The following is a 27464-nucleotide window of genomic DNA, read 5'->3' as shown; positions in this document are numbered from 1 at the left end:
TTTAGGTCATCAAGACTGCGATGATATAAAATCTGTGACGTCACTGCTGCAATAATGTGGCTCCAACATGCCGCAGAGGAGAATATAGGTGTTTGTAATGTCCAGTTTATGGTAAAGCTGAATTTAAGAACACGATACAGTACTGTACATTTACAGGACAGCAGTGCTCCTCAGAGGGATGTGGGAACTATATAATGCTGCTGCAGGGAAAACAAAAACATGGAATGGGATTTTAATGGTTGCTTGTTTAATCCTGTTAGGCCCCAGTCACACAGCCCCCCCCCCCCCCCCCCCCCCCCCCCCCCCCAAGCAACTACTTCTTGCTAGGAGAAAAATGTATATACCCCCACCAGTTGGCAGTTGTTAGGGGAAATTGGTTGCAAAAGAGGTAAACAGCTGAAAACCTCCTTGTATTTGCTTTGGTTGCTAGCAGATTGCCTTGGTTGCCCATAATTTGCATCAACCTGTCTGCAAACACTTGCCAACTACTCACTGAGCGGTAGTGAAACTGTGAAAAATGCAGGAAATGGAGGTCGTTCGCCTTCAAAGTAAAAGCTGTGCCTTATGACACATGTTGCAACAGTAATGAACGTCCTTTTACTGTGAAGTTCTGTTTCAGATTTGTGTCTCACTTTTTCCACAGTTTCACCACCGCTCAGTGAGTAGTTGGCCAGTATTTGCAGACAAGTTGGTGTCGTCCACGCAAACTACGGGCAAACGTAGTTACGTTTTGGTGCCACGCCCCCTTTGTGACCAGTTTCACCTGGCAACGATCAGCAACCAGTTGGTGAATGTACGTTTTTCAAACCTGTGCAAATGAGGCCTTAACTGGTCGAATATTTGGCAATAATTACACCAACTTTTTTCCAGCTTCTAAAGTGGGACATGACTGAAAAAGTTTGGGAACCACAGCAGAACAGTGAGTGGAGAAATGTGGTATCAGCACTTGAAAACAACGTAAAGGCCTTCAAAAAGAGCACCTGCTACAAGTACAGGCTGTTTTTTAAAAAACAAAAAACAAATGCTTCTCATTCAAAATCATAGATTACAATCGATTAATCACATCCAAATAAAACAGATCTGAGTTTAAAAAAAACAAAAACATTCAGTCAGATAAATTGTCAAGCACAGACGTTGCGGCTGCAAACCGACAGGAGGAGATCGAGGCTGCTACACAGAGTTTGACTGTTTCAGGTCGCTTTGCTGCCACTCCAGTAAAACACGATGCAGTTTGTGTGTCCCTGCTCAGCAGTCTGGTAGTTTATCACTGTTGCTGGGTAAAGTTTTAATGTTCGTCTTCATCGAGAAAAGTTTGTGAACTTAGGCCCTTCAAAACATGTTGATCCTCAGTTTGTAATTCCAAAAATACAAGAGCATCGGTGTCATTCCTAAAAATTGCTCTCTTAGATATGTTGCTTCTTCGGTAAGAAAACGCATCATTTCTGTGTCTGCTGCCAAACAGACTCCAAAAGCAGGATAACTTTGTGCTTCTTCTATATGCTAACAAACATCAAGCATTTAGAAAGCATCAGTACGCAACCATCGGTGCGAACGCGAACACGCTGGGCTGGTTAGTCTGTTCCAGAGCTTCAGATGTGACCGTCTCTGGGCTGGAACACTGCTGGCCAAAGATCGGGAATATCTCAAAATATTCCGCTTTACTCACAGCACCTTGAGTCAGGCTGGATCTACAGAAAAAGCTCAGTAGAATTATTCTGAAAGCTGAAGACTTGTTCCTGTGCAGATGGTGGGAAAACACAATTTGAACCACAAACACCTTCCTCCTCCAACATTTGAACTGTGGAAGACAAGGATTCATATATATGCTTTCTAACATGGCGTGTGCATAGCTCATTGTTGAAACAAAAAGCTAGGATAAAATGTTCGCAGTTTTCAGTTGGCGACGAAACCCTTCTTCTGTGATTGAGAGGATATCACGAAACATTCAAAAAAAAGCAATAAAACAATCAAATGATCACATCTGCACACATATTACAGAAATTCTTCTGAATGACCAAAAAAACGGAGGTTTCACCAAAACAGCCATTTAAGATCACCTTCGTCTTTAGATAGACAGTTCAAATAGGATGAGGTTCATCTCAAAGATGCGCTTTTAAAGGTACCCTGTGAACAATGCCACATTAACTGTTTCTCACCACAGTCCTTCCTTAAGGCCTTAAATCCTTCCTTAAATGTGGTGCATTCATTCATACTGCTGATAAGAATCAAAACCCCATACTTGATTGAAATTTGGCCAATCTTCCACTCAGGGTCATCTTGTTCAGTTCTGGACCTCTTCCAGGGCAGCATAACCACTTACATGTACATCAGCAGCTTCACCACGATCCTTGCCCAGTAAGCAAATTCTGCTGTGTCCAAGGTTGAAGGTGGATATCAGGCGGGGGCATGGGAGGGGGATGTTTTTCCAACATTCATGAGGTCATCCACTTTAAATTCTCCCTCTTAGGGTTAAAGCAGAGCCCTGTCAGGATGTGTGGCACCATGTGGAAGCATGCAGTGCACTGTAAAAGCAGGAATTTTTCAGCACACACCATCAATTCACTCACTAAATTTAGCTCCCTGTGACTTTTTTTTTTTTTCCCTGAAAGCTAAATTTGAGGGACGGGTGTGAGTGGTCAGACTGTCAGGGAGCAATCTAAAAAGGAGACTGAAGGGAGATCGGCTAAATTTATATCAGGTCTGGGTTTTCATTGTTGTGCTGCAGAACTTTAGAACTTAAAAACTTTGTCTTGCATGTTTGTGTGCTCGGACTCTGCACTTTCATTCATTTTGGTACATTTCTCAGCATGTTCTGCCACCGCTGAGCCTGAGCCTCTTCTTTTACAATATCTGACTTTTATTTTTTAAAGTGAAGTACAAGGTTAAAAACATTGTTTTACAGATATCTTTACTCTGCGGTTGTACGATATTTCCTAACCTCCCATCACCACTTTGGGTTGGCAAAAAGTGGCCTGGTGCAGTTTAAGTTTGATGCTTTGGCTGTTTTGGGAAACACCGTTCTGAGTTAGACTTTCAGGTGAAAACCATAGAAGTCAGATGCTGAATCGTTAGATAATTGATCCATGCAGTTCTAAGTATTTATCCTAAGATGCTAAAGTTGAGTAAATTAGTTTCCCTCTCACTCATTAAACTCTGTGAACAGAGCTGATCTGTGGGCAGTGATGGAGGCCTGCAGGTGCACTTAAAAACATTTTAACCTGACTTCTACAGTTCTCCCCTAAAAGACTGAAAACCTTACAGTACATTCTGTGGATGTAACAGACACTGATACACAGATGTGGGTTACAGATTACATAAAGGCATGTAGTTTAAAATCTGCTGTCATTAAATGTTCGCGCACTGTCTGAAAGAAGTGCTGAATATGCTAATATGTGATAATCAGTCATTTGATGTGTTTATTTCAAGCATTTATATTTGGATGGATAAATACTGAATGCATGTTATGCGTGATTTCAAGTTCATTGATTTCAAGCTTCTTAGTTGTGATTCACTGAAGGCCTCAACAGGAAAATCCAGAAAAATTCCAATCAGATTTAAGCTCGATTGGGTTTTTTTTGGACTATCCTTACGATAGATCAAGCGTACGAGCGTGAAACGGTTCATACAGTACTGAATGGACGTTTATAGGTCACTTGGCTTCACGGAGCAAAAACACGCTTCATCGAGCTGCTCTGAGAACCTCTGTGGTTCTGCCCTTATCGTTTCCTGTACTAAAAAAAGAAAAAAAGATTTGCACTCCTGCTGCTGCTTGTTTTAGGTGGCAGTGCTGCACAACTGGACAGCACACAGTCTCTGAATCAGAGAGCTGGAAGGATAAAGAACATTTAATATCCTCCGTTATGTAATATCTAGAAAGGTCCATGTGTGAAGCAGCTTTAAATTGGTTGTAAAACACTTTTTTTTTTTTTCATTTCTGTTTTCAAGCTATTGAGGAAAAAAAAAATCAAATATAATTTAGATTAAAACCTATTTTTATCATTTTGTAACCAAACGTTTCAGAGGGTCCAGGCCCTGCCGACAGCTTGCACAGACTGTTACATCCTTCTCGGTCTTGAATGAGACTTTTGTTGCAGAGTGTTCATTCAGTCAGCAACATCTGCACTCGCTGCTGGCTGCAGCTGATCTTGGACCAGCTGAATCATTTTATGTTCCAGCTGTTGGTGGAACAGCAGCCAGCCGGCCAACGCTGTGTTGGTTTACTGTGTAAACACGCAGCGTGGCCGCAGCTGAACTCCACAGGCTTTCTGCTAGCTTGTTCTGGAAACACTGACAACTGACGTTTGCATCAAGGTTCAGAGTTTTTTGGTGCATCGTGTGAGAACAGGGTCTTATTTAAAGTTTGGCCTGCCGGTTGTTTGCACGTCAAGCTTACCGTTTTTATTTTAGCTGCACTTTTATTAAGTATTTTCTTCTGATTTTAAATCAGAGATTTAACAAATTTTTTGACCCCTCCATCCTGCTCAGGGTCGCGGGGGGCGGGGCCTATCCCAGCTGACATAGGGCGCGAGGCAGGGTACACCCTGTGCAGGTCGCCAGCCTGTCGCAGGGCCAACACAGAGAGACAGACAACCATTCACACTCACACCTACGGGCAATTAAGAATCCCCAATTAACCAAACCCCAGTAACTGCATGTGTTTGGACTGTGGAAGGAAACCGGAGTACCCGGAGGAAACCCACACAGTAAGACCCTGGCCAAGGTGGAATTGAACCTAGGACCTTACATGTCAGCTGGGATAGGCTCCAGCCCCCCCCGACCCTGTCAAAGAGAATGGATGGAGGTTAGGAACCATTTGATCTAATAATAATCTTTTATTTTTTTTAAACCTTTTTTTTTTTTTTACCAGGTAAAATGTTTGAGAACTGGTTCTCATTTACAGACATGACCTGGCCATAATATTTTTCAGAATAAAAAGAGGTGTGAATGCAACAGAAGTTTCCATGATGATGCAAAATGAGTCAGTTAAATAAATACAGATGTGGATGGAAATGTCAAGCCTGCCCATTTATCTTGATATAAAATGTGCCCTTCTGTCATATGAGGCATAAAGAACGTGACTATTAACTAACTCGGCCTGTTTGAGTCTTTCGATTTTCCTCCTCGAAGTTTTCCTTTGTGGTGTTCAGGGACAGAGTCGTGGTTATGCATGCAATTATGTGTCAACAGAAGCCTGAGGAAGAGGAGCAGCTGAGACGGGAACTTTTCCGGAGTGCTTTAACAATCACTCCATCTTCTCTGAATCACTCCCTCGCTCCTCACACTGCTCCGCTTCATCGTCCTCTTCTTTTAGCCCCTCTATTGATTCTGCATCTTTGATTTCCCTGCATACTTTATCACGCTCCCACTGTAATCAATACAGTCTGCACGCAGGAGTTTACTTAATCATCGTATTAAAACTGCTGCTGGTTGAGGAAGGTCAAAGGTGTTAATGACCTGGATCATTAAGACGCTCTAAAACTCGAGTGGCAGACCAGGACAGCCCTTCAGATTTTGTTTGTCCATCTTAAAAAAAATAAATAAATAATGAAGCTATAGTTTTAAATCTCCTGACTCTGGACAAACGTGGTAATTTCTGTCTTCTTGTGATCGTGTGGGGCTGTACCCACTTCTACCCCTGATAAAACACAACTCCCTAAATAGTGTTCTCATAACTGCCACGATGCCAAAACAACCCACAAATTAATCTCTCCTTAGTTGTGTTTGACGCAAAGACGACCTTTGTTCCACTGTGACGACCTGTCATTACAACCAGTGAAGAAGAATTTCAACTACTTCCTGTTCCACCTCTTCTTGAATACATATCATCACTTAACTTGACTGAAATTTAGAAAAAAACTAAAGAAAAACTGAGCTGACATCACTTCAGTGTTTGCTCTCAGCATTTCAGCTAAACAAATGAACACTGGTTTAAAAAATAAATAAATAAATGCCAGCCCTCTCAGCCTGTGAGTGATGAGGATGAGATTATTTTAAGAGATTCATTGCTACAAAAATGAGTAAATGGTGTATGAAATGTCAGTACCAGTCATTTTCTTCCATTTAAGCCTCTTCTTTCTTCTTCTTTTTTATAATCATCCACCTTTTCTGTGTAAAATAAAAATGCAGCTGTGGCTCTGGCGACCCCCCCCCGTACTGGGTGGAGACTCGGGGTGCCTGAGGAGTCTGGACGGATGTCTTGTAGTCTTGTAGGTGAAGGAGGGGCTCAGATGCGGATCTGGTAGCCGTCATTGAGCGTGCTGAGCTCTGGAGGTTTCCTCTCCACTGAGGCTGGCCTGAAAGATAGCAGATAAACTCGCTGAACTCGCACTGCATACTAAGAGCACGGTGGTAGGTTGGCGAAGCCCTCTTTCATTCTGACAGCCTCCTTAATGTTGTGCAGCAGAGCTAAACAAGGACAACTGTCTCCAAACTTTGCAGCCATTAGATAAGATCTCTCAAACTCTCTCAGCTCCAGGAGGGCTGCAGCTACTCATTAGTTTCTTACTGCTGATTAAGCTGCAACTTTTCTCTTCTAGATAAATGTCAGAAATTTGTCACAAATAAATATCATGTTTTAGTTTCTTTAAAATTAGGGGCATGGATGCTTTGATTGGCAGGTGGATGCTGAAGGGGCGTCCACACAGAAAGCGACTAGCAGCGATGTGGCAACAGGAGACCGCAGGAGGGTAACACGGGTCCTGAAGCTAAATTTTTCTCAACCTGGAGGTGAGTGACTAAAGTGATTACCAGTGAGGATACTGCTGAATGATACTGCTATAGGACAGGGTGACCAGAATCTGCATTGTGTGGACGTCCCTGCACACAGACCGCTGTAGCCCCTAGCTGTCAGGTTTGTGGTGTCGGTGCATTTTAATTGTACTGACGGACCCTCCAAGAAGTCTGTGCTCCAGTTTTGATGAGCGATATTCTAAACTTGGCACTAATTAGCAGGTATCCTTAGCTGATACCTCTCAGTTAAATGTGGGCACTTCTGGATTCACAGGTGGTGACGGCCATGAAGCTAAAGTAGAGGCCTTGAAAGTGCAATCACAAATAAATGGGTGACATAACTGAAATTACAATGGCCCCCTTAATCTTTTATTAAGCAGAGTTGCAGTCTTACACGCCTCTCTGCAGCTTCTCTCCTCCTGCCATCCCCCCAAAACCCCATCCCCATAGAGTCGGTGCCTGCTCCCAGACCACCAAAAACCAAAGCTAAAATCAGCAAAAAGCTATTTAAGCATAAAAATTCAAAAACAATAAATAATACAGCTTCATCAACTGCACCAAAAAATAAAACAATTAAATGTGGATTATTAAACATTAGGTCTCTCTCTTCCAAGTCCCTATTAGTAAATGATTTAATAATTGATCAACGTATTGATTTATTCTGCCTTACAGAAACCTGGTTACAGCAGGATGAATATGTTAGTTTAAATGAATCAACACCCCTGAGTCACAGTAACTGTCAGAATGCTCGAAGCACAGGTCGAGGAGGAGGATTAGCTGCAATCTTCAATTCCAATTCCAGTTTATTAATTAATCAAAGACCCAGACAAAGTTTTCATTCTTTTGAAAGCCTGACTCTTAGTCTTGTCCATCCTAATTGGGAAAATCAAAAACCTGTTTTATTTGTTATTATCTATCGCCCACCTGGTCCCTACTCAGAGTTTCTGTCTGATTTCTCAGACTTTTTATCTGATTTAGTGCTCAGTTCAGATAAAATAATTATAGTGGGTGATTTTAACATCCATGTAGATGCTGAGAATGACAGCCTCAACACTGCATTTAATCTATTGTTAGATTCAATTGGCTTCTCTCAAAATGTAAAGGAGCCCACCCACCACTTTAATCATACTCTGGATCTTGTCCTGACATATGGCATAGAAACTGAAGACTTAACAGTATTCCCTGAAAGCCCCCTCCTGTCTGATCATTTCTTAGTAACATTTACATTTACTTTAATGGATTACACAGCAGCGGGGAATAAGTTTTATTACAGTAGAAGTCTTTCTGAAAGTGCTGTAACTAAGTTTAAGGATCTAATTCCTTCATTGTTATGCTCTTCAGTGCCATGTGCCAACACAGTGCAGAGCAGCTACCTAAACTCTGCTCCCAGTGAGGTCGATTATCTCGTCAATAATTTTACATCCTCACTGCGTATAACTTTGGATACTGTGGCTCCTCTGAAAAGGAAAGCTTCAAATCAGAAGTGCCTGACTCCGTGGTATAATTCACAAACGCACAGCTTAAAGCAGATAACCCGAAAGCTGGAGAGGGAATGGCGTCTCACTAAATTAGAAGATGCTCATTTAGCCTGGAAAAAAAGTTTGTTGCTCTATAAAAAAGCCCTCCGTAAAGCTAGGACATCTTACTATTCATCATTAATTGAAGAAAATAAGAACAACCCCAGGTTTCTTTTCAGCACTGTAGCCAGGCTGACAAAGAGTCAGAGCTCTGTAGAGCCGAGTATTCCTTTCACGTTAACTAGTAGTGACTTCATGGATTTCTTTACAAATAAAATTTTAGACATTAGAGAAAAAATTATTCATAACCATCTCAAAGATTATTCTTCATGTTCGGCTGCTTTCAGCACTGCTGGTATTTGTTTAGACTCTTTTGCTCCAGTTGATCTTTCAGAGTTAACTTCAATAGTTACTTCCTCCAAACCAGCAACATGTTTGTTAGATCCCATTCCTACTAGACTGTTCAAAGAAGTCTTTCCAATTATTGATGCTTCAATCTTAAAAATGATCAATCAGTCTTTATTAGTTGGCTATGTACCACAGACCTTCAAGGTGGCTGTAATTAAACCTCTGCTTAAAAAGCCATCACTTGACCCAGTTGTCTTAGCTAATTATAGGCCAATCTCCAACCTTCCTTTTCTCTCAAAGATTCTTGAAAGAGTAGTTGTAAAACAGCTAACTGATCATCTGCAGAGGAACGGTTTATTTGAAGAGTTTCAGTCAGGTTTCAGAATTCATCACAGTACAGAAACAGCATTAGTGAAGGTTACAAATGATCTTCTTAGAGCCTCTGACAGTGGACTCATCTCTGTTCTTGTCCTGTTGGACCTCAGTGCAGCTTTTGATACTGTTGACCATAACATTCTATTACAGAGATTAGAGCATACTATAGGTATTAAAGGTACTGCACTGCAGTGGTTTGAATCATATTTATCTCATAGACTCCAATTTGTTCATGTAAATGGGGAGTCTTCTTAACACAGAAAGGTTAATTATTGAGTTCCACAGGGTTCTGTGCTAGGACCAATTTTATTTACATTATACATGCTTCCCTTAGGCAGTATTATTAGAAAGCACTGCATCAATTTTCATTGTTATGCAGATGATAGTCAGCTTTACCTATCAATGAAGCCAGATGACACACATCAATTAGTTAAACTGCAGGAATGTCTTAAAGACATTAAGGCCTGGATGACCTCTAATTTCCTGATTCTAAATTCAGATAAAACTGAAATTCTTGTTCTCGGCCCCACAAATCTTAGAAACATGGTGTCTAACCAGATACTTACTCTGGATGGCATTACTTTGGCCTCCAGTAACACTGTGAGAAATCTTGGAGTCATTTTTGACCAGGATATGTCCTTCAATGCACATATTAAACAAATATGTAGGACCGCTTTTTTGCATTTGCGCAATATTTCTAAAATTAGAAACATCCTCTCTCAGAGTGATGCTGAAAAGCTCATTCATGCATTTATTACTTCTAGGCTGGATTATTGTAATTCATTATTATCAGGCTGTCCTAAAAGCTTCCTGAAAAGCCTTCAGCTGATCCAAAATGCTGCAGCTAGAGTCCTGACAGGGACTAGAAAGAGAGAGCATATTTCTCCCATATTGGCTTCTCTTCATTGGCTCCCTGTTAAATCTAGAATAGAATTTAAAATTCTTCTCCTCACATACAAGGTCTTGAATAATCAGGCACCATCTTATCTCAAAGACCTCATAGTACCATATCACCCCAACAGAGCACTTCGCTCTCAGACTGCTGGCTTACTTGTGGTTCCTCGGATACTTAAGAGTAGAATGGGAGGCAGAGCCTTCAGCTTTCAGGCGCCTCTTCTGTGGAACCAGCTTCCAGCTTGGATTCGGGAGACAGACACCCTCTCTATTTTTAAGATTAGGCTTAAAACTTTCCTTTATGATAAAGCTTATAGTTAGGGCTGGATCAGGTGACCCTGAACCATCCCTTAGTTATGCTGCTATAGGCCTAGTCTGCTGGGGGGTTCACATAATGCACTGTTTCTCATTCACCTTATTTACGTTGTTTATACTCCACTCTGCATTTAATCATTAATTGATATTAATCTCTGGCTCTCTTCCACAGCATGTCTTTCTCTCCCCTCAGCCCAACCGGTCGCGGCAGATGACTGCCCCTCCCTGAGCCTGGTTCTGCTGGAGGTTTCTTCCTGTTAAAAGGGAGTTTTTCCTTTCCACTGTCGCCAAGTGCTTGCTCATAGGGGGTCGTTTTGACTGTTGGGTTTTTTCTGTATTATTGTAGGGTCTTTACCCACAATACAAAGCGCCTTGAGGCGACAGTTTGTTGTGATTTGGCGCTATATAAATAAAATTGAATTGAAAAATTGAATTGAATTGAATTGAAATTGAATTGAAATTGAATATACAGTCCTTGGGTGCTCCCTATGTCACTGTACAGAGAAAGGCAGGAAGTGCACCAATAAAACAAGAGGAACAAATCACTGTGAAAACACAGGCTTTAAAGAGGTTCCCAAACAGGCTCACAAATGTACCAAAAAATAAACTGAGAAATCAAACAGTTACTTTAGTCCAGCTTTCTTCAGTGCAACCCTGAAAGTGTGAAGACAGTAAAAAAATATGAAGATGATGGAAAATAAAAAAGGCCTTCTGGTTTCTCAGGACTCCAGATTTAATCTTCAGTGCTCGCTCTCTCTCCTTTTCTTCGTGTCCTCTCCTCTAATGTCACGTTGTCCTCTCTCCCCCCTCTTTATTATTTCTGCTCAGAAGGAAGCTTTCAGGCTCTCTGACACATCAAGGAGAAGTGTAACTTGTTAAAACCAATCTGGAGCGCTGACAGCCTTTTTATCCCTCCTCTTTTCTTCTCATCTTTTGCCAGACCTTAACCTCTTTTCTCTTTCACTCTCCTCTCACTCTCTCAGCCCTTTTCCCACTCTCTCTGTTTCTTCTCCCCTTTCTCATCATCTTTTCCTTCTCTTTGCCCTCTTAACATATTCATTCTTATTTTCTCTCGATCGCTTCTCTTTGCCTTCGATCTCAAATTACCTTCAAACATCCCCATGTATAGAGACACTTACATAATAAGAATATTAGAGATATTCATTTTGAAAATGGAGTCATTTGTATTCTGTTTGTATAAAGCGGGCAGCGCTGATAGCAGCCTCCTGAAACGTCTTACTCCAGCTGTAAAATAAGCCGGTGCTGTTGTGACCGCGCTTACAGCAGCAGCGGGTTATTACACTGTCTCTGCTGGAGTCATCGCTCTGAGGTGGCAACATATTGTTAAGTGTGTAAGTGCTCTGTTGATAACAGTAATGGCTTTTTAAGTATCACATTCAAGTGGCTTAAAGCAGCAATGTGCTGTTCCAAACATTTTAACTGGTTTTCCGAGCTGATGAACCCACAGAGTTTACAGGAAACAGAAACAGATGTATCCAAATAAGTACACTAGTTCACACTTTTGTAACAGACTTCCTTTTATCTAACACGCACCATCGTGCAGTTTCTGGACTGTGATAGGTGTGGATTTACTGCAGATCATTAAGATGTGTTCCTTTGATCTGCATTTACACTTTATGGTATCAGCTGATGTCCCAATTATAAGGCGGGATGAAGTTTTAGTGTTTGGATGAAGGGAGCCTCAAAAGCACAAAAATAACTGGTTATTGCAGCGGTTTGAACCTGGAAGCTTAAGGAGTTGTTTAGTTTGCTAGTTTCATTTATGTGTGGCAACAAACCTACAACAAAAGAGAGACATGACAAATATTTAACAACAAAATGCTCCAAAAGAACAGAAACAGCAAAGTCACCAACAATTAATCTAAAAACTACAAGTGACATGCACCTGATTCGAGTGATACTGCACGGGTGGTACTCTATACCAATCCCTCACAGGGCTAACACATAGACAGACAGCCGTTCACACTCACACTTAAGACCAATTTTAAAATCACCAGTTAAGCTAACCTCATGCAGAGGAAGCCGCACAGACACAGGGAGAACATGCAAACGCCACGCAGGCCCGAGCCTGGACGCTAACGCAGGACCCTCGTGCTGTGAGGCGAAAAACCTATAAAGGTGAAATTTGGACGGCTGCAGTTGGATCAGAGCAGATTCATACATTAACAATAACAATGCATGACTCAGTAACCAAATGAATGCAGGCTGAAGCTGCACCGCTGATCTCAAGGACCATAATCAGAGTCATCTGCAATGGGTTGTCACTGTGCAGTGATTCAGTTCATAACATCCCTGAGATACCATGTAGGTAATCGCAAATGCAGCTGAATGCCTGTGAAAGCTCAGGTTTTATAGCTCAATTGTACTCAGAATTTTAGGATTAGTCCTCCCAAATGATGTGGAGAGGATGACTGACAGCAACTTAACTTAAAAGCTGTGTGTTTTCAAACACACACACACACAGATCCCCAAATAATTAGACTCTTAAACATGGTAAAGCTTCACATATGAAAGGTCAACAGAGTGCCAGCCAAATGGCGATACCAGCAATGTCCCTAATTCATCTGTGTGTGTGTGTGTGTGTGTGTGTGTGTGTGTGTGTGTGTGTGTGTGTGTGTGTGGTGACTCTGCAGTGTGGCTCGGCTGCAGCTGTCATCCAAGTCAGATTGTGTTACATCCTACCGCACAGCTGACGGCGCACACACACACAAACACACTCAGCATTATTGTGTGTGTGTGTGTGTGTGTCAGAGTTTTCCTGTTAGTGACTCGGAGTGTTGAATCCCCCCCGATTTTAAAAGCTGCAGATCCTTAAAGATTCCCGTCCAGGTGCCTTTAAGTGAAAAGTCTCTGAGTGGAAAATAATGTGAGTGGTCAGGAAATTAGTTACAATAAAGAGTAAGACCTATTTTAAAAGGTAACCCTTTATAGTTACAGGGCTGTATTCACTCCAAGTTAAAGCGTTGAACCCTAAATGATTCAAACAAGATCTTTAGTCATATTCTTTATTAAGTCTGAGGCAGAGAAGCTTAAATTTTACACTTTTATATGGAGTTTGGTGTGTTTTTAAGCTTACTGTGCATCACAGGCCCTACATTCTGCTGAGTGTTGGTGGTACACACACACACACACACACACACACACATCATAGTGATAACGCTGTCAGCTGAACACAAGGACTTGTCTGCCTGATGATAATGCTGGGCTGTCAGCAACAGAAACAGACAAGCGCGCGCGCACACACACACACACACACACACACACACACACACACACACACACACACACGGTCCGCAGTGCTTGCCAGCAGATACACAGCTGTTGCCTCTAAGATGTCAGAACAATTTATTCTTTAGGAGGCGCTCACATTAATTGGAGCCCAGACTTTCATGGACCTGAAGAGCAGACCTTTAGAAAGAGAAGATGAGGTGGTGGTGGTGGTGGGGGGGGCAGATGGAGGTACCACATAAAGGCTGACAAACACCAGCTGCCAGCAGTGGTGATTAACTCGCTTCTAAGTGTGGAAGCCCTCTGTATTTTAAGGATGTCATTAGCTGCTTAAACAGTGGAAACTGAGGATACAAGACAACAAGCGCCCTGAGCAACAAACAGTCAAGCGATGGGAGGCACTCACGATTTGTCTCTGCGGTGTGGGAAGCGTCGCTGGGGGCTGCTCTGTTGACGGCGTGGCGATAAGGACTTCCCCCGGCTGCGCTCCTTGATTGGTGACTGGGCACTGGACGATTTCAGGATCTTCAAAAAAAATGAGTCAACAACAGTAAAATTTCCACTTTATTCTCTTTTAATTAATATTTTTGATCAGAACACTGAACCACAGTAATGCACAAAGTTTTCGCAGCGCCCTGCAGACCAGCAGAACTTTTCGTTTTCTTTTCACTCGCTGGTTTGATTTTACGTCAGTGTGCTGACAATTAACCCCCCCATCTCACATCCTACATCGAGTCACAAAAAAACAGAAAGAAAAGAAATTCACAAGCTGGAGGAGATTACACCACAACTAGAAGACTGAAGTCTAACTGGATGCTAATGATGCTCTTTCTCTGCTCAAACTGTATCTGGTAGTTCTGATGGATAAACTGTATGCAAATTGCAATGAATAAGTAAAAAGTCATTTCTTTACAGTTGCCATGTGTTCACACTGGAGTGCAAAAACTGCCGGGTGAGGCTAACAGAGCAGTATCAGGCGAAGGCAATCACTGAAGTATCGCTGAAAATATCTCAGTGAATATTAATTAATGTTTCCTATTCCCCAACAGAGCACTTCTCTCTCAGACTGCTGGCTTACTTGTGGTTCCTCGGATACTTAAGAGTAGAATGGGAGGCAGAGCCTTCAGCTTTCAGGCCCCTCTTCTGTGGAACCAGCTCCCAGCTTGGATTCAGGAGACAGACACCCTCTCTATTTTTAAGATTAGGCTTAAAACTTCTTTATGATCAAGCTTATAGTTAGGGCTGGATCAGGTGACCCTGAACCCTCCCTTAGTTATGCTGCTATAGGCCTAGGCTCCTGGGGGGTTCATTCACCTCTTTTACTCTGTTTATACACCACTCTGCATTTAATCATTAATTATTATTAATCTCTGTCTCTCTTCCACAGTGTGTCTTCTGTCCTGTCTCACTCCCCTCAGCCCCAACCAGTCACAGCAGATGACCTCCCCCCCCTCCCTGAGCCTGGTTCTGCTGGAGGTTTCTTCCTGTTAAAGGGAGTTTTTCCTTCCCACTGTCACCAAGTGCTGCTCATAGGGGGTTGTTTTGACTGTTGGATTTCTCTGTATTATTGTAGGGTCTTTACCCACAATACAAAGCGCCTTGAGGCAACTGTTTGTTGTGATTTGGCACTATATAAATAAAATTAAATTGAATTGAAAATTGAAGAATAATTTTTTTTTAAAAAGTCGTTTACTGGGTGTAGGCTCAATGTCAGGATTCTTGCAGACACCACTGGAAATGCATTCAGTTTATAATGATAGCATTTTTTAATGCTATCATTATAAACTGAGCAGTGAGAGAGAACAGTTTGGTACGACATATATGACTGTTCACACCCGGCTTTCCTACTTACAAAAAAAAAATCACTGAACTTTTAGCATTTCAGTTTATAGCAGTTATGTTAGCATGAAGACAACAACAACTGCTGCTGATCAGCTGCAGGGAACAAAGCGTCAACATGATGGATGGAGCAGGAGAAAAATGTGTGTGATAATGTGTGTTTTTTTGTCTATTTTTTAATCTTCCTCACTGTTGTGACAGATGAATCATGCAGACAATACAGTTCAAAGCTACAAATGAGGCATTCTTAGTGTATCAAGCAGCAACTGGAAGCTATCATTAAGATCTCAGCAGGAGGAAAAAGAAACGGATGACAAACTTTCCTGAATGCAGCAAAGAGAGCTGCTCATATCCTGCAGCTGGTTGTGTTCGTCATGTGCTTGTGATAGCATTACACACACACACTGATCTGTTTCTATGTTTTTAATTTCTGAATGTTACGTCTACATAGAAATTGATGCTTTTGTAATCTTTATGTTTATGAGAACTCCTTGTAGGTAAAATTGTAGTTTTTTGCTTCTTTATGTGTGAGCCAATAAAAGCCCATCTGCAGCACTGCTATGAGTGCTTTGCACTCAAACACACAATATGTGACTTTTTGTGATGACCGTGCTTAATTATGTTAACCACAACCTCAAAACATTTGGACTGCACCACATTAGCTCTGCATTATTCATAATTCAGAAGAATTCCTGTTTATCTTATATGTGAGCGTTGATGCAGCCCTTTGGTTCATGCTCTGTCTGAAAAAAGCCATTTCAGGTTCCATCTCTATAACCCAGCTTGCTTCGGATTGGCTGCCCCTCACAAGCAGGTGGGGGAAGTTCCTGTGTGTCTGAGAAGGCGATCTATGAGCTCATCATATATGGTAAATGGACTAGTTCTTATATAGCGCTTTTCTACTCAATCAGAGCACTCAAAGCGCTCTGATTTTATATATATATATATTAGGGGTGGGACTTTAACGCGTTAATTTCGATTAATTAATTACGGGGAAATTAACGCGTTAAAAATTTTAACGCATTTTAATCGCACTTTGCACCGTGGAAAGTTTCTCAGTGCGCGAGTTCCCGGCATACAAATTATATCGACGCACAATGTCCAAATTAGGGGCTGCATCCTGCGAAGGACCCGGCCCACGTCTTTCGCAGCCCACGAACACCACAAAGGCCGGAAGTGAGCAGCTAGCCTTCATATCAGCTGCCGTCACCTCTGCGTAGCTCATGTCGCCTAGCAACCGTGAGTGTGAAGCACAGCTGTGTAAAAGCAGCTGTTAAACGGAGAACGAACTTTTTCTCCTTTTTGTGGTTTAATTTTAAGTCTTTAATTCAAAATAAGCTGTTAAAACAAGCATAACACATTTCAACATCAAGGAATACAGCTGAGAGAATGATTAATTTCCAACTATAACAAGTGAGACATTAATGTTGAATAAAACTATCCAGTTATGATGCTTAACTTTAATTTCAGGAGTTTGCTTATCACAGGAGCACTTCCACCCTTCATTGGTCTGTGTAGCAGACTGGTGGGAAAATAAGCTTATGTATATTGATTTATTCATCAACTAAACTTAAATTAATATTTCTCATGTCAAATATTGAAATGCGATTAATTTCGATTAATTAATTACAAAGCTTGTAATTAATTTGATTAATTTTTTTAATCGAGTCCCACCCCTAATATTATATATATATATATATATATATATATATATATATATATATATATATATATATATATATGACTGAAAATATATGACTGCCAAAAAGACTAACAGCTCTACTTTTACATAAAATATAGTTTCTAAAATGAAGCTGTAATCATTGGACCAAAGAAAATGACCTCACACTGTCTTGAACTGAGAAAATGTATCATCTTAAAAATATTAACTCATTTTGAATTTGAGCTAATGTATTTTTTATGCTTTATTGTGAATAAAATATGGATTTATGAGACTTTTACAGCTTTTTGAATTGAGTTTGTGCACACACAAACAAACTCTATAATAACTTCACATTCTTTGGAGTACAGCAGATTATACCACAGGCTCATAAACCACACTGCATTTGACCTGTGTGTGTGTGTGAGAGAGAAAGTGAGAGAGAGAGACAGCTGCAACTTTGCTGACCTACATAACTTGCTGACATGCAGTACACTATATACTGCATCACTGTCTCACAGACTGCTTTTTTATTTTTTATATATATATATATATATATATATATATATATATAAATAAATAAAATATTCTCATTTTTTTTTAAATGTATTTATTTATTTTTTTTATATATATATATATTCTTTTTTCAAGGTGCACCAATGCAGCTAGAATAGTGTAGTGGTAACATTACAGTCTTTGGAGCAAGTTGTCAGGGGTTTGAATCCCAACCATGGCATACTTCTAGTAAGGGTTTCCAGGCTTGACTCCCCCATGCTAACTAAACCTTGAAATAGTGAATGAGAAATACATGATTGATACATACATACATGATTAACAAGTCAGGTGTTGAGGAACCTTATCTGACGACCTTGTCTAACTATGCTATCACACCTAGAGACAACACAAATGCTACGGCAAGGGGGAGCCAGGACGACAGGTCAGGTGATGTGGGGGTGATGAAATCTCCCCCACACTCCAAGATTCACCTTCTCTCACTCCAAAGTGTAATATAGTATATTAGTTATGAACTATACTACTACTAAAAAAGTGTTATATTCATCAATATATAATCATAATTTACAAATCTAAATTACAGACATCCCATACAGATATATACAGAATACAGAGACAAATACCCTGGACAAAAACTTGAGTATGTCCATAAATAAAATATACCTTCATCCTCATGTCCCGCCCATGTTTCTCCAGCTCTTTCTTCATCTCCTGAGCTCCCAGTCGGGCCACATTCAGCACTAAATGTTTCCATTCGATTGGCTGGAAGATGTGGGGGTCATGAGGCACGTACAAGCCGATCTTCACCTGGAAGCATATAATGTGTTAAAAGACTCTTTCCTACCTTTGTAACTTAATTCATTCCCTCCATCTCTATCCTTTACCTTCTTTAGTGTGTGCTGGTATCTCTTGTAGGAGTTCTCAAATTCAGCCACCAGTTCTCCAAGAGTTCGGTGGGTAAGCGCTTTGTCCATCAGGTCCTGGCGGCGGCTCATACCCAGCGACCCATAGCGGCCGTTGCAGTAGACGCCCAGCACGACATGGTGAAAGCAGTGACCTGAAAACTGGGTCTTAAAGCTGATGGGGAAACGCTCGAGAGACGTAAGCCCATTGGTCAGGTAGCTGGTCAACAGTGCAGAATTAAGGAAGGCTCTGGGAGGTTTAGATTTTTAAAAACATAATGCACACTTTACTGGATTTGTTGGGGTAAAATAATATTCACTCATTTTTCTACACTTTTGGAGTTGCTACAAACCCTGAAAATTACCTACCTTTGAGCACAAACCTGAGAGAAAAAGTGAATTTGTTTGGATTTGTCACAGCAGAGGCAGCACAGCAGCTTGTGACAATGAGATTCAGTCCGACTCTCAGAAGGCCCACACTATGAAAATATCACAGGGTAAATAAATTTGAACAGAGTTTGTGAGCTCATGTGGGTTTGTGCAGCTCCTTCTGTCTTACTGGATTTGTCAAGTTCACTGATGTGTTTGCATTTATTCAACAAGGAAAACAGAGGCAGAGATGATCTGTCTGGCACAAAGGACACGACACACATACGTTCATAAGTCTGCTGAACCCAGTGACTCAGCAAGACGTCAAAACCGAAGGCGGGATTCGACTGCACGCTCATACAATAACGACTCAATCGTATTTTAAGTCACGCCCAGAAACACGAAACACACCCTTCTTTATCATCTATTTGACACCACAACTTACAAACTAAACACCATGCTGTTTGAAGAGAAACTCAAGACTACCCACTGATACCATAAACCATGAGGAAAGTGTTTACTGAGGTCATCATCTGAGTAAGTTAGGCTGGTTTTCCAGTTGGATTCTATATAATAGACCTTTCTTGAAGAGTCGCTGCCTGATGGCTAAAAAAAAGAAAAAGAAAACAGCTTTAATGCATGTGAAAGATCAAATTTTCAGTAAATAACTGAATCTATTTTTAGACAGTTCTCATACTGTGGACTGCACATCTTCATGCTGACTTGGATACAACTGTAGCAATCTGTTCAACCATACAGAGACGGACAGATCTGGACGATGTCTTTGGGGGCCAGTCGGCAGCCATCTGCCCTATTCTGCCCGCGGCTGGAAGCCGGCCATTGGTTAGAGCACACGTCCATCACTTCACCAGCCCGGATGCCACAACACTGCTGTGTTGTGAATAAATATTCACAAAGGGCCATCCACACAACTAGACCACTGATGACACGTACATACCGACGTGCTTCAGTGTGCGTCTCGGCCGTGTAGGGAAGCCTGTGGTTTTAAAGCAGAGCGCAGACCTAAACAGGGTTGGGCGGACTGCTGAGTGAAGAAACCGCCAAAACCTCCACAGTCAGCGTACTGGCCAAGTGGCTAAACCTCAGTGCTTGGAAGGATACACACATACCAGCGGCATTACAGCCAATAACAGAAAAACTATCATCGACTGCCATCATGAATTAATGGTACAGTTAAAATAGAGTTGCATGTGTTAAGAATGGGCTTTTGTTTTTATCATCAAAATAAAGATATGACATAAGAAAGACAAATTTAAATCTTAATTTGTTCAGTAGGTTCAGGGCTCAAATATTGTTTATGTTTTACAGTGGACATATATGGCTCAGCTGGTCCACCTCACAGCCCTCTCACTCACAAAAGAGATCACCACACTTCAGTTCATCTCACTGATGCAAACGTGGCAATTTTATTGCTATATTTAGCAACTTTGTATATCCTTTCAGTGGCAAACATCTATAGATGTCACTGCTTTGCTTCCTGGCACAGGCACAGAGCTCTGAGTGAGCAGTAAGGCTTTAGAGAGCATCGGTTTCTAACTTTGCATCTTAGTTATCATTCAACATTTGCAATCATGTAAATACAGCTGAAATCCCAATGCAGCCATTATCTTTAGGTGAGGTGCTGTTGAGATTATAAGACACACAAAATATTCAAAAGATATCTCTACATGTTCACTTAGTCAGCAGTTTTTCTGAGTTTAGTGTAATACTTTCAGCTCTGTCTGTTTCTTCTTTAGCAAAAAAGAAGAAAAAAAAAAAGGACTCAGCTACCAATGACGGGAATGTCTGGATGCCAAATGTTCGTGTTTGGAGTCGGCTTTAATTTCCTCAGAAAGAGCCCTGTGACTGTTTCATATTGCATCAATATTTATTCCCCCAGAATGAATACAAACATGAAAATCATACACAGAGTCTGCAGACACACAACACACCCTGCTGTTTCTTGCTAATGAATGGTTGATTAGACAGGCGTACTTCCTGTGCCAGAGGACATGCGACACTGACTGAGCCTGTGACTACAAGGGCACCTATCACCATCTCGCACTACTCACCCGTCTGTCGACTCCAAAGCAAAATGAAAACGAACCTCGACGGACTCGTTTCTGTGCCCCGCAGGCACGTTCTAAGACATAGCTCATTGTTCTGTTCCTGAAAAGCAGAGGTACCTGACAAATCTTATTATAAAACTCAATGCAGTGACAACGTTCAGATTAAGGTTCTCACCATTCCTCTGTTCCCTTCCCTCTCCAATCCTCCACCCTCCCTTCCTCAGGTTTCCATGTCAGTGTAAGATTAAAGATAACGCTTTATGTATGTACAGAGTTTTATTCGAGTCAGAAGCTTCTTCATGAACAAATTTATATTCTCTGAATTTACTGAGCAGCTGTTTAGGAAACAGTCTTTTCAAGAGTACTGCATAAAGCTTCTTAGTTGAAATTTCAATTCAGTTTTCAATACAATTTTATTTATATAGCGATTAATAATAACTATTGATGAGGTGCAGAGTGGCGAAAGGAGGTGAGTGAAGAAGAAACACTCAGTGCATCATGGGAACCCCCCCCAGCAGGAGGGTTCGGGGTCACCTGATCTATAACTATAAGCTGAATCAAAAAGGAAAGTTTGAAGCCTAATCTTAAAAGTAGAGAGTATGCGCTCTCTAGTCCCTGTCAGCACTCGCTGCAGCGTTCCGGATCAACTGAAGGCTTTTCAGGAACGTTTTCAGACAAGCAATAAGACCCCTAAATATCCTATATTGATATATTTTTTATATTAAGTGCTTCATGCAGTATTCATATATTGTACAATGTCAGATTTTGCTACATTATTTTGATCTTTAGAAATAACTGAGTTTTACAATCATCATTCAGATGGAGGCTGCTTTGTGCTCTAGCCTTACTCTGCAAGGCACCAGTCAGTGACGGTTAATACAATGAGACACGTCGTGCACACGCACACACGCACACGCACACACACACACACAGAGATGGATTGACCCAAGATAAACCCTGCATATCCTGGAGAGAATTCAGATCACTGATAACATAGAAGAAAAAGGAACCAGAGGGGGAGGACGGACCAAAGCCAGCCAGCTCCAACTACCACAGCCTACAACAGCGCCCATTCATCCCTGTTTCCTTCTCTGCTTTTCTGTCTGGCCTTTCCAGCCGTTCCTCACAGTTTCACTCTTGAATGAACTGTTTTGAATATTTAAATTATCAGCTATGTGAATGTGTGTGAATGAGATTAGGTCATCCTTGTTTTATAATGCAGTGGATCCATACAGGTTATTTATGTCACTGTATTTTAGCTGTGCTGGAGTTAAGAGAGAAGTCCAGCTCAGCCTAGGAGTCAGTGCTTTATGTCATTCCAAAGTCAACTGGTTAGGTTGGTAGTGCATTATCTCAACAATAGCTGACGCCCAAGGAGGGTGTGTCTACTACTCCGTGTGGCCTTGGTTGACATTTAAAATGCAGATCATTCACCTTTGACACCAGGTGAGGCCTCATAGCTCAGTGGTTAGAGCACTGGTCTTGTAAACCAGGGGTCGCGAGTTCAATTCTCGCTGGGGCCTGGCTCCTTCTTTTTTTTTTTTTTTTTTAAAGATTTTCCCGTCCGTCCCGACATCATAACAACCAAAGGCAGCGTTACACAACTGTACATTGTCTCGTTCTAAATGTCACCGTAAGGTTGTTGCAAGGGCATGAAGCAGATAGAAAAAAAAACCCCACTCTCATATAATTGTCACTTTTTCCCCCTCAGCCTCTCTTTCCACAGAGCTCTACATACCCTCCATTTCTCTCTCTCTCTCCCTTTCATCTGTAGACTAAAGCCAGTCTCAGTTAAAGTCACTGTCAGCTGTCACCCTGACAACCCTCGAGAAAAGCAACTATGAAACTAGCACATGCAAAACTGGACCATCGGTTCACAGAAGGGGAGCGAAATCTCTCATCTGCTGGAGCGCTCAAGTCCTAGTTTCCTGACCTGCTGCTTAGAATTTTTGGTTGCACTGGGACAATTCTAATATGTTTTGTTTTATTTTGTAAACTGTATGAATCCAATCAGGAAACATTTAATAATGCAATGTAGTGGGTTTTATAGATCATCCATTCCTCAGCTGTCACTACTGTCATAGGGCAAGAGACGCAGTGCACCCTGGAAAGGTCACTAATCACACAGAGACAACAATTCACACCTGTGGTCAATGTGGAATCACTAATTAACCTAACCTCATACATGTCTTTGGACTGTGGGAGGACGGGGGAGTGCCCAGAGAACCCCACGCAGAGAAGATTCGAACCCAGGACCTTCTTGCTGTGAGGCAATGGTGCTAACCATCACGCGGCTGTGACACCCCTTCTGAAAGAGTTTTAACTCACCACAGCACACTATATACTTAAAATATATCTTAAATATATGAAAAATGTCACTTTTGATCTGACAAAAACGTAATCACAGACAGAAGTAATAAAATGACCATTTCAACAATTCTGAATCAGACAGATGGGAACAGCAGCTGAACGAGGCTGAACTGCCAAACAAACGAGATCAGTGTTGACGCTGACCCCAACACATTTAATCTTAATTAGCACTTCAGAGTTTGCATAAATCCAGCCTGTTGTTCCATTAGAGTTTGCCAAGTTAACTACAGTATGTAAAATTTAACTGAACTACCAGTAAGTCTCAATCCATGCACAAAACCCAGACAGAGATTAGGAGTGCATACATAAGATGAGGACAGAATTACTGAAAAACTTTACTTTCCAAATTGTAAACAAATACGGTTTAAAATAGCGCTGGTGCTGCTGCCACGGTGTAAGTCGCTCTAACACTGCTGAGCTCTGCACGCGCCGTTTGTTGAATTTACTCGCGGGGACTGAATACCTGCGCTCGCAAAATTTAATTATTTGTGTGAATTATGTTTTTTTTTTTTCTCGCGCGTGACATTTGACCTAAATATAATTCCATACCGCCGTGCTTGTTTGAATTTCTTGATACTTTTCAGTCCAGTTCGTGACACTTGGAAACACTGTATCTCCTGTCTATCTCCTGCTTTGTGAGCGTCAACGATTCTAATTCTAGTTTCACCAAAAACCAAACTGGTTTTCAAGGGACTGTAAAAACAAAAAAAATGAAATGGAGAAGCTGGTGAAAATAAATAAATCACACACTGCTGCTTTCAGTTCGGATGACGCTGAGCTTGTGAATATGAGGGGAGGGTAAACTTTGAAGTGGGCTTGTTGCCAAGCAACACGGTAAGCGCTGGAAAGAGCGGCGGCGGCGAGGAGGAGGGAGCATTAGGACATTAGAGCAGCACGTCTGATCGATTTCACCCACAGATAACAAAATAACCTTTTGGCCTGCTTGATGTGTGTGTGTGTGTGTGTGTCCGCAGGAAAGGATACATTCCCAAGATGACAGCCTCGAGGCATTTGATTGGTAAAGACTCCCTGATCATCTCTCTCGCTGTTTCCATTAACCTGAACGAGGAGGAGAGGAAGAGGAAGAGGAAGGAAAGGGAGGAAGAGGAAGCAGGAAGGTAGGTAGATGAGGAAGACAGCAAAAAGAAGAAGAGGGGAAAAAACAATACAAGAAAGCCATTTTCAAATCTGGTTGTATTTCAGACATATTTTCTTTGTTTTCTCTCTTTCTCAGCCTTGAGGGCCGTCTCTGTGCAGGATGAAATTATAAATCAGTTAAAACAGGCCATGCAAGACTCAAGTGCAACGTCGAAGTAAGAATAAGATTCAATGTGACTCAACTATGATGAATGATTAAGTTTTAAAATGCAAATTAAAAGAATGGATGGGCTTAAGCTAAGAGTGTCAAAAAAAGATCAAATCTATATTAAAGGAGCCACTTTTGGCTTTTCCCGTATCCTCAAGGGGCCACAGATTTCAGCAGTGATTTAAAAGAAGATGCTGATGAGGCAAAGGGGATTTCCTAAGGTCATTGGGTCATTCCACAGCCAAGGAGCCCCATCAGCACACGCTCAGCGGCCCCGATTTACAGTTAAATTATTTAAGTTTAACTTTTTACTGATGGAGCTCTCTGTTAGTTCAATATCTATTATAAAAATAAAGAAAAGTATCCATCCATCCATCTACTTATACTTAACCTTTTCAGGGTCACAGGGGGGTTGGAGCCTACCCCAGCTGCCACAGGGCAAGAGGCAGGGTTCACCCTGGACAGGTGCTATCAGGTTGTTTCATGCATTTGTCAAAGCTGCAGTTCACTTACCCACACAGCGGACGGCTCTTCTTGATCTCAAAGAACTGTGTTCCTGTGTGGTTGTATCTAACAGAAATGTTAAGGACAACAGCATCTTCACAACACTTCAACGATGTGCCTCAGTTCATACGGACACCGCGCTCCTGATTGTGGTGATCAATTAAAAGCCTGTAAGAACCACAGATGAGATGAGAACCAGCTTCACCTGACAGATAACAGCCTATACTGTCACGCCTGTTGTGTTTGTGTTAAAGGATACTGCAGAGCCTTCATGAAGTTCTGGACGGCCACCAGCCAGTCTGGGACCGACATGGATGGTTTGAAGGTTGGAATTGAGGGAACTGGATGCTGGAGAGAGAAATCGAGAGAACATTAGAGACATTCCAGTAAATCAACATGTGGTAACACTCAGAGCCCCCAAAACCACCTTCCACCATCTTTAAAAAGCTGCATTCCTAATGTGCCGTGACTCACTGCATCTCATGCAGCTGACACACACCGATGCTCCGCTGCGGCTGGAAAAGAAACAACCTCCAACAGGCACACCCACATATTAACGTCACATTAAAGAACATTAATTTAATGTTGCAGATCTGAATTCATGCAGCCGAAGCTGCCAGTGGTACAATTCAGTAGTTTCATTAAAACTGTGCTTATTTTTAAGCAACAGACGTCACATTGGAAACACACCCCTGTCTCACAATGAATACAGATAACAAAAGTCTTATATGTGAAGTGGAAATCAATAAATGTGATGATGAAATATTAACTGTTCTTTGACAGTGTCTGGCAACACGTTTATTCCTGTGAGCACCAGAACAAACGCCATCATTTAGTTCACAGTTACGAGTCGGGAAGTGTGTGACCAGTTGGCTCAGTGATTAAACATTCCTGCCGTCGCTAGTGACTTGAGCTAATGATGTACATTTATATTTAATAAAACCAGTTAACTGTTGTTTCTGAGGTGTTCCTACCCCACCTGAGATGGCCTAGATGGGGAATAAGACAACTGTCTGTATGGAGACTGAACTCTGGTCCAATCACTACTGAAGAAATGTATACCAACACTCTGCTCATTGCTGACGTTTTTCTTGCTGTTTGGTTGATTAGTCAGATGTTGTTTTTCCTCCTGTTCAGATGGATATTAAATTAGTTGCCAGGAAGATCCCTCGTGGTGAACCACAGGAAATAATATGAGAAGATGACAAATGACATGAGCCAGTCTCTAACTCAAGGTATCAAGGTCATGCGGTTTGCACCACCTCAACACCCACAGACACCCACACTGTAAAAAGAGGCACGTGGTGAAAATAAACTCACACTGCTGCTTTTGCAGCTGCTTCACCTCAACAAGAACCGCTACAAAGAGGAAACAGTGGCTGCAGATGTGGATACACGAAAGGACATGACCACACCAGCAGAGGGTGAGTCAGGCTCAACTACAGGCCAAAACTTCCTCACACACAGGCCTGTGTGCTGTAAATACGTGTGTGTGTGTGTGTGTGTGTGTGTGTGTGTGTGTGTGTGTGTGTGTGTGTGTGTGTGTGTGTGTGTGTGTGTGTGTGTGTGTAGGAAGGGTGAACCATAGCACAAGCCCTATCATTTCCTGTGGGTTTTTGCTCCATTCTTTATTTACAGCATAAAGGGGGAAGTGAAAAGGAGGACAACAGAACAATATGGTGACAGAGCTCCACATGTTGGAGTATTTTCTGTCTCTCACATCTTTATTTTCCATAAAGAAGGATTTACAAAGAAAGAAGTCAGAAAACTTTGTTTTATTCATTTATTTGTTCCACAGTCGTTGGGGTAAACGAGGACTATAAGTACAGCCCAGTTTTTTCCTGCACAGGAGGTATTTCATCCACATTCTTCACTTCAGGCATGATAAACAGATTTTTAATTTAATCACTGCTGCTGTCATAGCAAGCAGAGTGACACTGTGATGCGGGTCAATACCTGAGCTGGGCGATTAGATAAATGTGCTCGGAAGGACATTTTTATCATGTTATCACTGTTGAATTTAGGGTACAGAGTACTTTCTTCAGTACTCCGTTCTCCATTTTGGTGTCAGGCACAGTCTCAGCCACATATGGCAAATTTTTCCACCAAAACCACCAAATGTTTTAGGTTGTATATGCGGGACATTGTATTTCATGTGAACCAGGGAAAAGGTGACAAAAACGCTCCAAAGGTGACATCATGGCCGCTGGCGTGAGGTGCACTTTGGTGTTGTTCGGGCTTGCTGTGCTCCTCCTGATTCCTTTTTTTAAAGGAATGTGCAGAGTGTGGCCTGAACTGCCATTTATGGAGGCCTGAGAGTGGCAGCAGGTCAGACCAACAAGGGCGTTTCTATGACACACAGGAGCACAGAGATTCCACGAGAGGGACGTGCAACCATTTACCATCTATAATTTGCATTATCATTTTGATATTCTGATCCACACACTAACAGGAGTAATACACAAGGAACAGAGACGTCCAAATTAAAGGAGATATGAGACTGCA

At 41.6% G+C, this 27464-nt stretch overlaps 1 protein-coding gene and 1 non-coding gene across 6 annotated transcripts in view; one reads left to right on the top strand and one right to left on the bottom strand.

Annotated features, from left to right (window-relative positions):
* Positions 1-303: 303 nt before the first annotated feature.
* Positions 304-27464, bottom strand: part of vash2 (vasohibin 2) — a 36014-nt gene continuing 8853 nt past the window's right edge. For 3 of the 5 annotated variants that reach the window (XM_030721177.1, XM_030721175.1, XM_030721178.1), the window contains exons 3-9: positions 25219-25307; positions 24969-25025; positions 24134-24208; positions 18324-18561; positions 18103-18246; positions 13834-13952; positions 304-6293 (exon numbers count right to left, since the gene is read on the bottom strand). In XM_030721177.1, the coding sequence (XP_030577037.1) occupies positions 6224-6293; positions 13834-13952; positions 18103-18246; positions 18324-18561; positions 24134-24208; positions 24969-25025; positions 25219-25307 (792 nt within the window). In that variant the 3' untranslated portion in view covers positions 304-6223. Of the gene's footprint in view, positions 6294-13829; positions 13953-18102; positions 18247-18323; positions 18562-24133; positions 24209-24968; positions 25026-25218; positions 25308-27464 lie in introns of those variants that run through there. The other 2 variants (XR_004019164.1, XM_030721179.1) reach the window with 2 other exon arrangements.
* trnat-ugu (transfer RNA threonine (anticodon UGU)) lies at positions 22230-22302 on the top strand. The gene has a single exon. It is a non-coding gene; the product is annotated as a tRNA-Thr (tRNA).

This window comes from Archocentrus centrarchus, chromosome 24 (genome assembly GCF_007364275.1).
Source record: "Archocentrus centrarchus isolate MPI-CPG fArcCen1 chromosome 24, fArcCen1, whole genome shotgun sequence".
Classification (NCBI taxonomy): Eukaryota; Metazoa; Chordata; class Actinopteri; order Cichliformes; family Cichlidae; genus Archocentrus; species Archocentrus centrarchus.
This window is presented reverse-complemented; position numbering and strand designations above follow the sequence as displayed.